The sequence below is a fragment of the Silurus aristotelis genome (assembly GCF_946808225.1).
Source record: "Silurus aristotelis genome assembly, chromosome: 11".
NCBI classification, from domain to species: Eukaryota; Metazoa; Chordata; class Actinopteri; order Siluriformes; family Siluridae; genus Silurus; species Silurus aristotelis.
In genome coordinates, this window is record NC_139584.1 from 29,891,011 (window position 1) to 29,906,010 (window position 15,000).

General features: G+C 45.3%; 3 protein-coding genes across 4 annotated transcripts; all 3 read left to right on the forward strand.

Annotated features, from left to right (window-relative positions):
- Positions 1 to 1,290: 1,290 nt before the first annotated feature.
- bag4 (BCL2 associated athanogene 4) lies at positions 1,291 to 5,267 on the forward strand (the record flags this gene model as incomplete). Its single annotated transcript, XM_083555156.1, has 5 exons — positions 1,291 to 1,344; positions 1,400 to 1,522; positions 1,977 to 2,162; positions 2,308 to 2,532; positions 2,707 to 5,267. 5 exons carry the CDS (start codon positions 1,291 to 1,293, stop codon positions 3,193 to 3,195), a joined length of 1,077 nt encoding a protein of 358 aa, XP_083411282.1. The 3' UTR covers positions 3,196 to 5,267.
- Positions 5,268 to 5,846: 579 nt separating this feature from the next.
- Positions 5,847 to 9,793, forward strand: LOC310733248 (dual specificity protein phosphatase 26-like). Its single transcript, XM_083554319.1, has 3 exons — positions 5,847 to 6,212; positions 6,368 to 6,576; positions 9,289 to 9,793. The coding sequence occupies exons 1-3, from the start codon at positions 6,055 to 6,057 to the stop codon at positions 9,483 to 9,485; spliced, it is 564 nt and encodes a 187-aa protein (XP_083410445.1). The 5' UTR covers positions 5,847 to 6,054; the 3' UTR covers positions 9,486 to 9,793.
- Positions 9,794 to 9,868: 75 nt separating this feature from the next.
- rsph14 (radial spoke head 14 homolog) lies at positions 9,869 to 13,196 on the forward strand. Of its 2 annotated transcripts, none has more exons than XM_083555533.1 (6): positions 9,869 to 9,956; positions 10,154 to 10,420; positions 11,276 to 11,378; positions 11,504 to 11,848; positions 12,565 to 12,701; positions 12,861 to 13,196. In XM_083555533.1, the coding sequence occupies exons 2-6, from the start codon at positions 10,222 to 10,224 to the stop codon at positions 13,097 to 13,099; spliced, it is 1,023 nt and encodes a 340-aa protein (XP_083411659.1). In that variant the 5' UTR covers positions 9,869 to 9,956; positions 10,154 to 10,221; the 3' UTR covers positions 13,100 to 13,196. The 2 variants fall into 2 exon arrangements, with proteins under 2 accessions (XP_083411659.1, XP_083411658.1); XM_083555532.1 differs by having other exon boundaries at positions 9,889 to 9,956; positions 10,147 to 10,420.
- The last annotated feature ends 1,804 nt before the right edge of the window (positions 13,197 to 15,000 follow it).

Below are 15,000 nucleotides of genomic sequence, written 5' to 3' on the forward strand. Positions count from 1 at the left end.
TCAACTGGGGTTATTTTTATTAAATTTTAATATTTAGGAGTAAAATACCCACAGTGTTTGTATCATTTGTGTGGTTGTTTATTGACTAAATAGCATCTGGCAGGATTTCATCAGGTGTTAATATTTATATATTAATATATCCACAGACACAGTGGCTGTGAAAAGTGGGGAGTTCCTTTATGGTTTTTGAGAGACACATGCAAGAAAATATATTTCTATTCAACAAACAAAAAGTTGGACATTGAATGACAAAGTTCATAATTGACATTTTGCAACCGCACCCCTCCACTGCCCTCCCTCTCATTCACACACACTCTTCTCCACCTGCTCCCTACTCTCACCACAAATCACAATATCATCCACAAACATCATAGTCCATGGAGACTCCTGTCTGACCTCATCCTTCAACCTGTCCATCACCACTGCAAACAGGAAAGGGCTCAGGGCCGATCCTTGATGCAGTCCAACCTCCACCATGAACCAGTGTGTCATTCCTACTGCACACTTCACTGCTGTCACACTGTCCTCATACATGTCCTGCACCACCCTCACATACTTCTCTGACACACCAGACTTCCTGATACAATACCACAACTCCTCTCTCCACCCTGTTGTACGCTTTCTCTAAATCAGCACACTCCTTCTCCATTCCTCAGGCATCTTCTCACCTTCCAAAATCCTGTTAAACAATCTGGTTAAAAACTCCACTGCATCTCTCCTAAAAATCTCCACGCTTCTACCGGTATGTCATCTGGTCCAACCGACTTTCCACTCTTCATCCTTCCTTCTAAACCCTAATCTCCACATTATCCAACCTTCTCTCTCTCTCATTTCCTCGTTCATCAGGAACCACCTGCCCAGTCACTGCACCCAAATCCTACAGATCTGCTGATCTGGATCACAAGAACGTTTGAAATGGTGATGGGACGATTTGTTACTTTAAAACGAGTCTTTAATGTGACTCAGAAGAAGCAGTCGTGCGTGAGCAATGAATCGCAAAATCTCCATAGGTCACGTTCAGGAAACAGTACAGAATAGTTTCTCTCCACTCTTCTATTCTGAGATGTTTCTTTTATCCTGTGGGTCTCATAGACGCTCTGAAGATGATTAAAGAAACTAAATGACTTAAAAAAGATTTGTTCGTTTTTCTGAACGAGATTCTAAGAACCGAGTCACTAAAATGATCTGATCTTCTCATCACTAGTGAACAAAAAAAGTTTTACTTCAAAGTGTTCCAGCTGAACGTTTGGAGGACTCTACAGACCGTTACGAGATAGAAACATCAGGAACATGGCTGTGTCTCTGAAACATCATAAAGACCAGGGGTTTCCACACTTTTTACAGGCACATGCAGCATGATGTCTGTTTGATCCTAAAATCAGGGTTTGATATGTGATAGCAGGACTCGACTCCATATTGTGGATATCCGCCCAACTACTGGTACCCTGCTCCAGCCGGGCCGTACAGTAACACCTTCCCGCCCGGCACCGAGATCAACGGACAAGCAGCGTACAATCCACAGGTACTCCAACACCTAGTCTCCATTTTATTCCGATTTCTCTGGAGGTTACAAGTTAAGCTTTTTTCATTTCTTTCCTCACTGACAATCACGTTACAGCCAATTTATTAATCAATGATTCAAGTCTGAAGATCCAGATGTCCTCACCTGGGACCTGTATTTTGTAAAAGAACGCACACTCAAAAATACTGTAGGTGCATGTTTTGGGTTGGAATACATAAATATGACGTAGGTACCCATCCTCATCCCAGAAGCCTCCTCTATCCTCGTTCCTCTGAGAGCATTTAGATAACGAGTGCCTCGTTAAAGATGGCCGAATATGATCGATTTCCAGGACCTCGTTTATCAGGGAATGGAGAAGGTGTTCCATTTCAGCGCACACATCATTTCACGCTCAGTGTGGGTGACAAGTTGGTTGTAAGTTCAAACCTCAGTGATGAACTCGGCTCTTCTCCAGGGAATCCCGGCGTATCCAAACGGAGTCTACACCCCGGGTCAGTACCCACCGAACGTTCTCCACCCATCCAATCCGTTCTACTGCAGCGATCAGATCCCTCCTCCACGACAGCCGCAGTACCACAGTCAGGACCGAACCCCGGCCAGCTCTCCTCAGCCTCCGTACCCCGTTCCTCACTGCCAAGGGGTGAGTCCAACATCTTACCCTCTTCACTCTTCTGATTAGTGTGTGTGTGTGTGTGTGTGTGTGTGTGTGTGTGTGTGTGTGTGTGTGTGTGTGTGTGTGTGTGTGTGTGTGTGATGATTATTTTCTATCTGCACTCTTCTCTCAGGCTCCCGGATTCCCGCCCGGATCGTACCCACCCTATGGAGATGGCTGCCCCCCTAACGCCCCCTACCCCACCCAGCAGCCTGTACCCTCTCGCCCTCAACCCGAACCCTGGCCTCATTCTGCCACATACGGACCACAAGCGCACTACCCCAACCACACACGACCTCCACACCCTCCACCCTGGCATGGCCCCGCCCCACCTCCGTACGATCACATCAAGCACAAGGTACACACACACACACACTCACAGTGGATAGATACAGGGATGGATGGAGAGGTAGATGTAAAGGGGGGGGGGGGGGGGTAAAGAGAGTGTTGGAGGGTTGATGGATAGACTGAATGGTTAAAAGATAAATGGATGAGTATAAAGTCATAATCGCCATTTCTCCCGTTTCCTCAGGAACCACCATATCCAGGTCACCTGAACAACCGAAACCAACCAAAACCCCGACCCAGCACGCCAAACTCCAACCCCGCCCCCAACCCGCTTTCGAACAAACCAGTGGAGTTTAGTGCCCCACCTCAGATCTACAACAAAACATCCTCCGGAGGAGGAACCCAGCCCAAACCGGTGCCACCGGTGCCGCAGCAGAATGACCCTCCTCCTCCTCCTCCGCCCACACCTCAGCCCACAAACGGCGATAACCTGGGCCTGGCTCGCGTGCAGGAGGTCCTGTCCAGAGTCCACCTTCTTCAGGAGGACGTCGACGAGTTCGTGGGCAGAAAGACGGATAAGAGTTACCGCTGTCTGGAAGAGCTGCTCACCAAAGAACTGCTGGTCCTGGACTCGGTGGAGACCAACGGCCAAGACGCCGTGCGCTCGGCACGCAAAGAGGCCGTGCAGAAGATCCAGATCATTCTGGACCGTCTGGAGAACAAGGCCTTCTAAAGAGCGCAAACTGAGCGAGCGAGCGAGTGTGTGTGTGTGTGTGTGTGAACGCAGCTTCCTTCTCTGCAGATGTTCGTCTGTGTTAACGATTCTGTTCTTCACGTCCTGAACACCTGCAGGACGTCAGGATTATAAATTGTACAGATTATAACACACACGTTTCTCAATCCATCAGCACACACACTGCCATCCGATCACTCGCTTCCGCATCTGTCGTCTGATCTCGTCTAATCTCATTGACCTGCTGTTCCTCAGTAACTGAACTGAAGAATCTTTGGAGCCCATCAGCTATACGTTTTAGACCCCCCCCCCCCCACACACACACACACACACACACACACACACACACACACTCACATCCATCCAGACGTCTGCCACCATATCGAGCAAGTTTCGTTTGTAGTATTTGTTTTTTTTTATTCGTTTATGAATTTAGACGGAGCTGTTTATGTGAAAAGCAATAAATAATTTAGCTTGTATTATTTTATTTTTTTTTACACCTCACGTTATCTGTACGCCGCTTCACGCCGTCTGTTCCGAGTGTGTTTTATTGGGTTAATCGGCTTCGTCTTAAATCGTGTAGATCTTACAAACACTGTGCACTTTCATTCTCCATCCAATAATACTGTACAGTGTGGTGGAGTTCTCAGGGGCAGCTGGGAGATCAGTGGGTAACTGCTCTGGGGTGCTGATCACAAGGTTGTGGGTTCAAGCCCTGGGATCTCTAAGCTGCCACTTTTGGGGCCCTTGAGCAAGGCCCCTAACCCTCTGTGCTCTGACCTCAGCCTCGTAACATCGCTGGGAAATGAGAAGATAAAGTCACTGTGTTTAGAATAAAGAATAAGCATGAACCACCTTCCTGATTGGTGCGTTTTCAAGCCGCTTTTTGATTGTCCCGCCCTCTTCCCCTATACGCAAACAATACGCACTTCCTTTGATCAGTGTTGATACGGGATCATGATCTACATGAGTCTCCGGATCTCCACCAGATCCACCGATTAGATCCATTTTATTTTTATTTTATTTTATCTTTCTTTAGTAAGACGTGCGAATTGAAACGTGAGACGTACGCACGGCAATACTCACGTTTTTGTTGTTGATTTTTCCTCTTTCACTCTAAAATCTCATCCAAAAGCCCGTGTCCCGTCTGCGTCTAACACAAAGGTCTCGCATGTTTACGAATGGGGCCTTTTTTTAATCATTACAGTAATGAATGTAGACATTCGTATTTAAATGATAGTTAAAAGAGGGCGCAGACGAGGAAGACTGAACTTTCCTTTAAAAAAAAAAACACACACACAAAAGTCACTTTCTCGCCTGAGGGTTTATTACGTCTCCGTCGTCACATCACGTCTCAAACGTTCCGTAAAAATAGAACGCGAATCCTGACAGGATTAAGCAGGTGGTGATGTCATCGCTCTGGTTTGGATCAGACGTGCTTCCTGTCTGGAATTTTTGCGAAACGACACGGACCTCTTTTCTCACGTGTTCACTGGATATCTTGTGTTTTTGTTTAGTTTTTGAACAGACGAAGCATCAAAAAAACAACCAGACAAAAAAAGGACAAACTCCATATGACTGCTTTTCTTAAGCCGCCTCCCAAATTGTCTGTGTTTTGTATCAACGATGGGCATAAACTCTCACCCACGGTCTTCCTCCTCCTTCTCCTCCTCCGTTGGTACGGACGCTTTAGAACCACGGATGCTCTGTGCCACGTCGTCCCCAGGTGCTTTTTGTACCCGAGAGCTCTGCATGTCCCTCTGCTGGTCTGATTTTGTTGTTATGAGTTCTCTCTCTCTCTCTCTCTCTCTCTCTCTCTCTCTCTGTAAATATCTCTTCCTGTAAACACCTGGATAACAAAAAAAACCTGTACACAAACTTTACACATAAAGAGTATATTTGTACGTGACTTGTACATTAACAACACACGCTGAAAAACACAGGACCAAATAAGTGCTTGCTGAGAGTGTAGTGCATGGGTCTGAACACACGACCATACGGGCCATAACACGTGCACACACACACACACGTGCGCACACCCACGGCTTACAATAAACTACACAAGTCCTGAAGGCGTGGTGTTTGGTTGTCGTTTGTAAAGGTTACAGAGGTACGCAGGAGGTCAAAACAGTAAAAACTGCAATGTATTTGTGTTATTTATCAAATTTTCTCGTCATCTGGTCAAATTTATACAGAAACCGAAAGAGAAGTTGGAAAGTGGGCAGAAACTTTTCAGCACCGGTTATGGGTGTGTAGAGACGGGATAGAAAGCGTGGAACAGACTTCTCGGTTCTATGGCTGTGAAGATCAGAAGTTTGGACTGTTTTTACATGCACCCCAGGTTTCAGGTGCGAGGGGTTAAAAGATCAGCCACACCTCCTGCGAACGACCTCCTGCTTTCTGATTCCATCCAAACCACTTTGACAGACCTACAACTTCCAGATATCCTTCACTGAGCACTTCTCGGTATAAAATCACCATTTACTTGCTTTTCAGACCACAGCGTGACGGAGCTCCTACTGCACAACGTAATCAATCCCTCTGAGGATGGAAACTCCAAAAACGTGAAGGTAGACTTCTAGAACACACTCCTAGACTAGATTTAAGATGTGTGTCTCTATGGAGGCTTCTCTGCGTCAGTGTGTATGTAAGCGATCCGCTACGAAGCCGCAGTCTGATCATTACTGACCTCCAGCCAAGTCTGAGTCCTAAAATATCCCCCCCCCCCGCCCCCAAGGGAGCATGTAGCAACCACCAGGATCTACAACTTCAAACCTCAACTTGCTGAGATTTTCCCCGGATCATTAATATCACAAATATCTTCTCCCGTTTCATCCACGACGTCATCCACGTCTCCAGATGTCCTACAGATCAAAATATAGCGGGACGAGCTCACCGGAGATCGATTTCACCTCGCCGGCGTTGGCGGTGATGGGAGTCGAGCAGCTTTTATTCTCCGGCAGAGCGATCAACGGTCCTGCTAACGAGGTCTGGCCCAGACTTTATATAGGAGACATGTAAGTGTGATGGGTGGAATGAGTAAGGAGTGCGAAGCCAGGCCTTATTCTTATCTTAAACACTAGGTGGCACTGCTTTGCAGCTACACAATACACAATGTAGTTCGCTGCAGCCAATCAAAACCCGAGATTGTAACACGCTCCTCCCTCTGCAGGGATTTCGCAGAAAATCGCGCCAGGCTTGGAAGGGAAAACTTCACCCACGTGTTGAACTGTGCTCACAGCTCCAGGCGAGGAGACGACTTTTACTCCGGAATGGGAATCACGTATCTGGGCATCGAAGCCCACGACTCTCCCGCCTATGACATGAGCGTCAACTTTAACACAGGAGCAGAGTTCATTCATAACGCACTCCGGACAGGAGGTAAAAAAAAAAAAAAAACACATCATGATGATCGATCATTAAGGCCATAACTTCCCCTTCACCCCTAATGTGTATTTAGAAGTGTGTATCTGGAGGTGAGTGTATGAAGTGTGTATCTGGAGGTGTGTGTGTGTATGAAGTGTGTATCTGGAGGTGTGTGTGTGTATGAAGTGTGTATCTGGAGGTGAGTGTATGAAGTGTGTATCTGGAGGTGTGTGTGTGTATGAAGTGTGTATCTGGAGGTGTGTGTGTGTATGAAGTGTGTATCTGGAGGTGAGTGTATGAAGTGTATGAAGAGTGTATCTGGAGGTGAGTGTATGAAGAGTGTATCTGGAGGTGAGTGTATGAAGTGTGTATCTGGAGGTGAGTGTATGAAGTGTATGAAGAGTGTATCTGGAGGTGAGTGTATGAAGTGTGTATCTGGAGGTGAGTGTATGAAGTGTGTATCTGGAGGTGAGTGTATGAAGTGTGTATCTGGAGGTGAGTGTATGAAGTGTGTATCTGGAGGTGAGTGTATGAAGTGTGTATCTGGAGGTGAGTGTATGAAGTGTGTATCTGGAGGTGAGTGTATGAAGTGTGTATCTGGAGGTGAGTGTATGAAGTGTGTATCTGGAGGTGAGTGTATGAAGTGTGTATCTGGAGGTGAGTGTATGAAGTGTATGAAGTGTGTATCTGGAGGTGAGTGTATGAAGAGTGTATCTGGAGGTGAGTGTATGAAGTGTGTATCTGGAGGTGAGTGTATGAAGTGTGTATCTGGAGGTGAGTGTATGAAGTGTATGAAGTGTGTATCTGGAGGTGAGTGTATGAAGTGTGTATCTGGAGGTGAGTGTATGAAGTGTGTATCTGGAGGTGAGTGTATGAAGTGTGTATCTGGAGGTGAGTGTATGAAGTGTATGAAGTGTGTATCTGGAGGTGTGTGTGTGTATGAAGTGTGTATCTGGAGGTGAGTGTATGAAGTGTATGAAGAGTGTATCTGGAGGTGAGTGTATGAAGAGTGTATCTGGAGGTGAGTGTATGAAGTGTGTATCTGGAGGTGAGTGTATGAAGTGTATGAAGAGTGTATCTGGAGGTGAGTGTATGAAGTGTGTATCTGGAGGTGAGTGTATGAAGTGTGTATCTGGAGGTGAGTGTATGAAGTGTGTATCTGGAGGTGAGTGTATGAAGTGTGTATCTGGAGGTGAGTGTATGAAGTGTATGAAGTGTGTATCTGGAGGTGAGTGTATGAAGTGTGTATCTGGAGGTGAGTGTATGAAGTGTGTATCTGGAGGTGAGTGTATGAAGTGTATGAAGAGTGTATCTGGAGGTGAGTGTATGAAGAGTGTATCTGGAGGTGAGTGTATGAAGTGTGTATCTGGAGGTGAGTGTATGAAGTGTGTATCTGGAGGTGAGTGTATGAAGTGTGTATCTGGAGGTGAGTGTATGAAGTGTGTATCTGGAGGTGAGTGTATGAAGTGTGTATCTGGAGGTGAGTGTATGAAGTGTGTATCTGGAGGTGAGTGTATGAAGTGTGTATCTGGAGGTGAGTGTATGAAGTGTGTATCTGGAGGTGAGTGTATGAAGTGTATGAAGTGTGTATCTGGAGGTGAGTGTATGAAGAGTGTATCTGGAGGTGAGTGTATGAAGTGTGTATCTGGAGGTGAGTGTATGAAGTGTGTATCTGGAGGTGAGTGTATGAAGTGTATGAAGTGTGTATCTGGAGGTGAGTGTATGAAGTGTATGAAGTGTGTATCTGGAGGTGAGTGTATGAAGAGTGTATCTGGAGGTGAGTGTATGAAGTGTGTATCTGGAGGTGAGTGTATGAAGTGTGTATCTGGAGGTGAGTGTATGAAGTGTGTATCTGGAGGTGAGTGTATGAAGTGTATGAAGTGTGTATCTGGAGGTGTGTGTATGTATGAAGTGTGTATCTGGAGGTGTGTGTGTGTATGAAGTGTGTCTCTGGAGGTGTGTGTGTGTGTATGAAGTGTGTCTCTGGAGGTGTGTGTGTGTGTATGAAGTGTGTCTCTGGAGGTGTGTGTGTATGAAGTGTGTCTCTGGAGGTGTGTGTGTGTATGAAGTGTGTCTCTGGAGGTGTGTGTGTGTATGAAGTGTGTCTCTGGAGGTGTGTGTGTGTATGAAGTGTGTCTCTGGAGGTGTGTGTGTGTATGAAGTGTGTCTCTGGAGGTGTGTGTGTGTATGAAGTGTGTCTCTGGAGGTGTGTGTGTGTATGAAGTGTGTCTCTGGAGGTGTGTGTGTGTATGAAGTGTGTCTCTGGAGGTGTGTGTGTGTATGAAGTGTGTCTCTGGAGGTGTGTGTGTGTATGAAGTGTGTCTCTGGAGGTGTGTGTGTGTATGAAGTGTGTCTCTGGAGGTGTGTGTGTGTATGAAGTGTGTCTCTGGAGGTGTGTGTGTGTGTATGAAGTGTGTCTCTGGAGGTGTGTGTGTGTGTATGAAGTGTGTCTCTGGAGGTGTGTGTGTGTGTATGAAGTGTGTCTCTGGAGGTGTGTGTGTGTGTGTGAAGTGTGTAGCTGGAGGTGTGTGTGTGTATGAAGTGTGTCTCTGGAGGTGTGTGTGTGTATGAAGTGTGTCTCTGGAGGTGTGTGTGTGTGTGTGTGAAGTGTGTAGCTGGAGGTGTGTGTGTGTATGAAGTGTGTCTCTGGAGGTGTGTGTGTGTGTATGAAGTGTGTCTCTGGAGGTGTGTGTGTATGAAGTGTGTTTTGATGGCTCACAATTGCAGGTAAAATCCTGGTGCACTGCCATGTGGGTGTGAGTCGCTCGGCCTCCATCGTGTTGGCGTATTTGATGCTGAAGCACAACATGACCCTGGTGGAGGCCATCAACACGGTGAAGAAGGGCAGAGGGATCATCCCCAACCGCGGTTTCCTCCGCCAGCTCATCGACCTGCACGTCCAACTGTATGGATACAGATCCTGAGATCTCTCCGACACAGGGATGAGGATCGGCTCTGATATAAACATCTGCATTTAATAATTATTTATAAACAGCCGTTTGATCATTTATTCTTATTTTGTTGACAGCAGATTTTCAGACATTTTTTTTCTCATGTTTTTTTTCTCTTTAAATGATTCCCTGAAAAAGAGAAATCTTTAAAAAAAGACATATATATTGAATTAAAATAGTGTGTAACATTTAAATATTTCTTTTTGGAAATGTGTTGATTTTCTTCTAAATAAAAAACGCAAGTGTTTTCTGAGCCAATCAGATGCCGGCGTTTAAACTTGCACGTGTTGTTAAATAAAACAGCTCCGAATTATAAATGTTGGAAATAATACATTCTGAAATAAAAAATTTTTTTGTTTGTTTTACTTCCGATATCCACGTGATGCGTTCTGACGTCATGCGTCGTTGCGTAGCAACGGTCACAAACAGGAAGTGCAGTAACAAGTAAGTGTTGGAAATCCAGACTCCGGCAGATTAAACGTTCTGTTTTATTGAATTTTATTAATTATGCAGTATAACACTGTTCTCTGTACATTCACGCAAATCCAGAACCAAATCCAATAATAATAACAAGTTCTAGGGTGTATTTTAGGGTCACGTGACATCTAAAGCGCCCATATTTCTTCTGTATCAGTTCCCAGCTTTAGTATTTCTGTGTATCTGAACGCGTGTAAACTCCGGGGTAGAAGTGAAGTGTGAAGTTTTCCTGATGGCCACGGCGAGGATTTCTGAGCTCCTGCCCACGCACATTGATCCGGCTCGCGCTCCGGTGGCGTACGGTAAGCGCGCGCTCCCGAGACTGATGGAGGAGCTGCAGTGTGAAGAGCTGAAGACCCGCCAGATGGCGCTGTGTTCCCTCTGTGATCTTCTGCACGACCCGGAGAAAGCTTACGAGGCCCTTTATCATGGTACTACCGTCACCTTCACATCACCTTCACATCACCTTCACATGACCGTCACATCACCTTCACACGATTTCGCCACACTGCTGCTAAATCGGAAGATTTTGATTAATTCTCCAGAACAGCAAATTATTATTTATTGATAAATTGATAGAAATAGACTTACTGCTGCTTTTTCTGCAAATTGTGTGTTTTTAGAAAAGAAAAAACAAAAACAATCACATTTATTATTTTTTTTTTTTTACCTGTTATGAAGTGTATTGGTCAACTTCTCCTCTGATGAAAAGTCCATCTTGTAAATCTTTGTGTTTTTTTACTCAAAATCTCTTCGGGTAAAGCAACAGTAAATTGAACGTTAGGCTGCCAGCGTCCACAATGTTCATCTTTGAAGGCCTCAAGACTGGATTCTGACTCAACACGATGTGATGATGAAATCTGAGAGGCGGCAGACTCAAGAGAAACGCTATGAAATGAAAAGAACGGACTATTAAATAATAATTTAATAAATATTCATTAACAAAAATATATTAAAATGTAAATCAGAAACTTCTGATCGAGTAAATAAGGCATTTGTGACACCGATGGCTCACCACAACCTTTATAACCTTATTATGGGGTTTTATTCTGTATTTAATACATTTACAGAAAATGCTTTAAGTTGCATTTTTTTCTTGTGTTGTAAAAGTCTGAAATCCTTCAGGGGAGTAAATGAATCTTCTGGACGACTAGACATTGAGTCCTAAAGGCCCTGCGGTTGAGTGTGTAATAAAATCCTCGTCGATGTTACTGAGATAAAATCACCTCTGAGGCGTCGGTGTTGATGATTTCTGACCTGTAATTATGGCGTCTGGTGGTGTTCAGGTTGTTTAGAGAAGCTGAAGGTGTTGCTGAAGGATCAGGACGGCTTTGTGAGGATGAAAACCAGCGAGGTGCTCCATCAGCTGGTTACACACAGCGTGGGGAGGTGAGGAGCTGGAGCTGACCTGAGATACTGACTCAGAGGATGCTTCAGAGAGAATTCAGGAAGTGTTAATTCGAGGTGTGTGTGGGTGTGTGTGTGTGTGTGTGTGTGTGTGTGTGTGTGTATAGGGAAGGCGTTCTGCAGAACAACATGCTCGGCCCCCTGTCAGAGCTTATAGAAGAACCGTGGGACGCCTGCCGTGAGAAGGTGCACGGCGTGTTTAAGATGATGTCCGAGTTTCCTGCAGGTGTGACGAGCATCTGCTCTCTGGGTCTGGTACCGAGGCTCGTGATGAAGGTCCCAGTGGAGCGTGAGAACATCAGGGAACTCGTCCTGTCCACGCTGAGCGGCTGCATGAGGCTGGACGCTCGTCCTGCACTGGCCAGTGACGCCGTGCCTGTGCTGAAGGAGCAGCTGCAGCACCCGTCTGCACACATCCGCCGGGCGGCTTCTGCGGCCACCATGGCCATCAGGTAAGCTCCGCCCACCTTTGCCAAGCTCCGCCCAGAACCACACCTTTCAGCACACACTTACACCTAGAATTTTGGCTGTAAATACGCTAGTGTGCACTAGAACCTTCTGTAATCTTCACTGTGGCTGCCATTCACCAGGCTCCACCCAGATCCATCAAGCTTCGCCCAAACTCATGCCTTTGAGAATCTTCTGCCATCTGCAAGCTACGCCTACAGCCACGCCCCTAATCATATAAACCAAATTGTTTAATTAAACCTCTTTCTTCCATATTCTCCTTCCTCTGGCTTTCTATCTGTCTGTCTCCCCATTTTCTTCTTTCTTCTCTTCTCTTCTCTTCTCTCCTCTCCTCTCCTCTCCTCTCCTCTCCTTTTCTCTTCTCTTCTCTTCTCTTCTCTTCTCTTCTCTCCTCTTCTCTCCTCTTCTCTTCTCTTCTCTTCTCTTATCTTCTCTTCTCTCCTCTTCTCTTCTCTCCTCTCCTCTCCTCTCCTCTTCTCTTCTCTTCTCTTCTCTTCTTTCCTCTTCTCTTCTCTCCTCTTCTCTCCTCTTCTCTTCTCTTTTCTCTCAATTTTCCACATGCTTTTCAGTTTCCCTCTGTCTTTTCCTCCTCCTCCATTCGTCTCCTGCTCCTCCTCTTTCCTCTTCTCATCTCCTGGCTGTTTTCTTCCTCTCTCATTTATTTATTCTCTCCATCATCTCTGTGTTTCTCCCTGTGCAGTGTCCCTGCGGAGGGAAAGGTGAGGGTGTGTGAGGAGAAGGTCGTCCCCGTGTTGGTGAAGCTGCTCTCTGACGACGAAACGGAGGTCAGATCCAACGCCGCTGGAGCGCTGATGTACACCTCCATCATCACCCGAGGTCAACACACACACACACACACACACACACACACACACACACACACACACACACACACTCACACACCCCGTGTAGTTTGTGTTGTCACTGATGTTATAGCAGCTATAAATGCTCATCCCCTCATCAACCCTCACTCTGTATCTGTTTAATCACGTGTAGGTAAATACCAGGCTCTGGAGGCCGGCGCTGTCCCTCTTCTGCTGCGTTTGATAGACAGCGAGGACGTAGCATCATGTGCTTACGCTCTCCGTGCCCTCACCTGCCTGGCTCAGGCCCCCAGCGGCCGAGCGCAACTCATCCACAACCTGCCTCAGCTGGAGGAACGACTCTGCCACCCCGCCTCCATCATCCAGAGAGCCGCTGCCACCGCCATCAGGGTCGTCTCCTGGACCCCCTGAGAGCAGAAAAGAGGGAATTTGGTGACACGTTTATTCCAGAATTTACATATTCATGTTTATTCAAATGTGCTGGAATATTAATAAAGGTCAAAGTGTAGACATTTCTACTCCTTCTTTTAATGTTTTAAAGCATAAAAACATTACAAATATATGATTATATTCATTCTAATTATTATGTCGAGTTATTTAAAGAGATACAGTACCGGACAGAAGTTTGGACACGCCTCCTCCTTCAGCAGATTTCCTTTATTTTGATTATTTTCAACATCATATAATAAACTGAAGGATCCTAAATATGAAAAAACACGTATGGAATTATGTAGAAGCTCCATTTAGCTTTGATGAAAGTTTGGCAAACTCTTGGCATTCTCTCAGTCAGCCTCATGAGGTCTTCACCTGGAACGTGTTTCCAACAATCTTAAAATGTTCTCAGAGGTGTTGAGTGCTTGTTGACTGGTTTTCTTTCACTTTCTGGTCCGACTCATCTCAAACCATCTCACCTGGATTTGGATGGAGTGATTGTAAATCCAGGTCTTACTTTGGATTCTTTCGTGTTAATGTATTAAATAAAAAAATATAAATAATTTTAAAAAGCACCACTAATGAAAAAACACTCAATTAGAAGATTTTTCCAAACTAACGCACGTAACATCGTATCGCTGTTTGAAAGTCGTTAATACGTAATAAATATTCATGAACTCCTCAGAGACGCGTTCGAGCAGTAACCACGCCCTCAAACCCTTTACGAGCTCCGGTGGGCGTGGTCAGCGGAGGAGGAGGAGGAGGAGGAGGTGGTGGAGAGGCGCGCGCGCTCGCCAGTTATCTGTCACCGGCAGCACGTGCGGCGCTCCGGGCAGCGGTGTGATAAATATCTTAGCGCAAGCGCAGTTCCAGGGGCTCGTTTTATAATCCAGAAACACCGGGATATTTATATATATTTTATTTTACATAACGGAGTGATTCCGGTGGAGAGCTCGAGACTGAGAAAACTAGACATTTACAGGTGAGATCTTCATCACTCAGCATTCCGAAATTCTCTCTCCTATACACACACACACACACACACACACACACACACACACACACACACACACACACACACACACACACACACATATACACACACACAGAGTTACACTGGCTGCGTCCCAAATCACATGTTTCTGCATTCAATATTTTACACGGTGCGATTTGGAGTCTTTTATTTAGGAACTCTGTGTTACTGAAGTCTGGAATTTTGGATCTGATCTTCTCCAAGCGGTTGTTAGGCAACAGCGGCGGTTCTTTCCCCTAAAAATAGCTTCAGTCCAACTCTTCTTTATAATTCAACATTTCACCATTTGCACTCCTGTAATATAACATTTGATCTTTTCCTTCATTACGGGGCAAATAAAAAGCCTTTATTTTACGTCTGTTTTGCGCGTGCTGACGTCCAGGTGCTCGCGAGGAAGCTGTTACACTTCAAATGTAACTGTTACACTTCTGTTACACTGTAACTGTTTCACTTCAAATGTAACTGTTTCACTTCAAATGTAACTGTTACACTTCAAATGTAACTGTTTCACTTCAAATGTAACTGTTACACTTCAAATGTAACTGTTTCACTTCAAATGTATCTGTTACACTTCAAATCTCACTGTTACTAACTGGGTAACAGTCAGAGAGGCTTCTCTATCCAGTAAGTGATGTTAATAATAAATTAATATTCATAACTTAGTTTATTTTTGTTTGTCTCAAACAAATAATATTTATTAAAGCCTTTTAAAAGATGCATGTGAAGAAAGCAAACACCAATCCGGCTTAAATCCTGAAGTGCTGCGTCTCAGCCTACAGAACCAGTCCATCATGCTGGAACAGTGTGTGATTTGAAAGAAAAACAAATAAACGCAATTATTTTACTG

Bases quoted from the DNA above. Each gene is read 5' to 3' on its own strand.
- LOC310733248 (XM_083554319.1), top strand. From the start codon at position 6,055: ATGTCCTACAGATCAAAATATAGCGGGACGAGCTCACCGGAGATCGAT. The intron at 6,213-6,367 runs GTAAGTGTGATG...CTCCCTCTGCAG, and splicing joins AGACTTTATATAGGAGACAT to GGATTTCGCAGAAAATCGCG. The intron at 6,577-9,288 runs GTAAAAAAAAAA...TCACAATTGCAG, and splicing joins TAACGCACTCCGGACAGGAG to GTAAAATCCTGGTGCACTGC.
- rsph14 (XM_083555533.1), top strand. From the start codon at position 10,222: ATGGCCACGGCGAGGATTTCTGAGCTCCTGCCCACGCACATTGATCCG. The intron at 10,421-11,275 runs GTACTACCGTCA...GGTGGTGTTCAG, and splicing joins TTACGAGGCCCTTTATCATG to GTTGTTTAGAGAAGCTGAAG. The intron at 11,849-12,564 runs GTAAGCTCCGCC...CTCCCTGTGCAG, and splicing joins GCGGCCACCATGGCCATCAG to TGTCCCTGCGGAGGGAAAGG.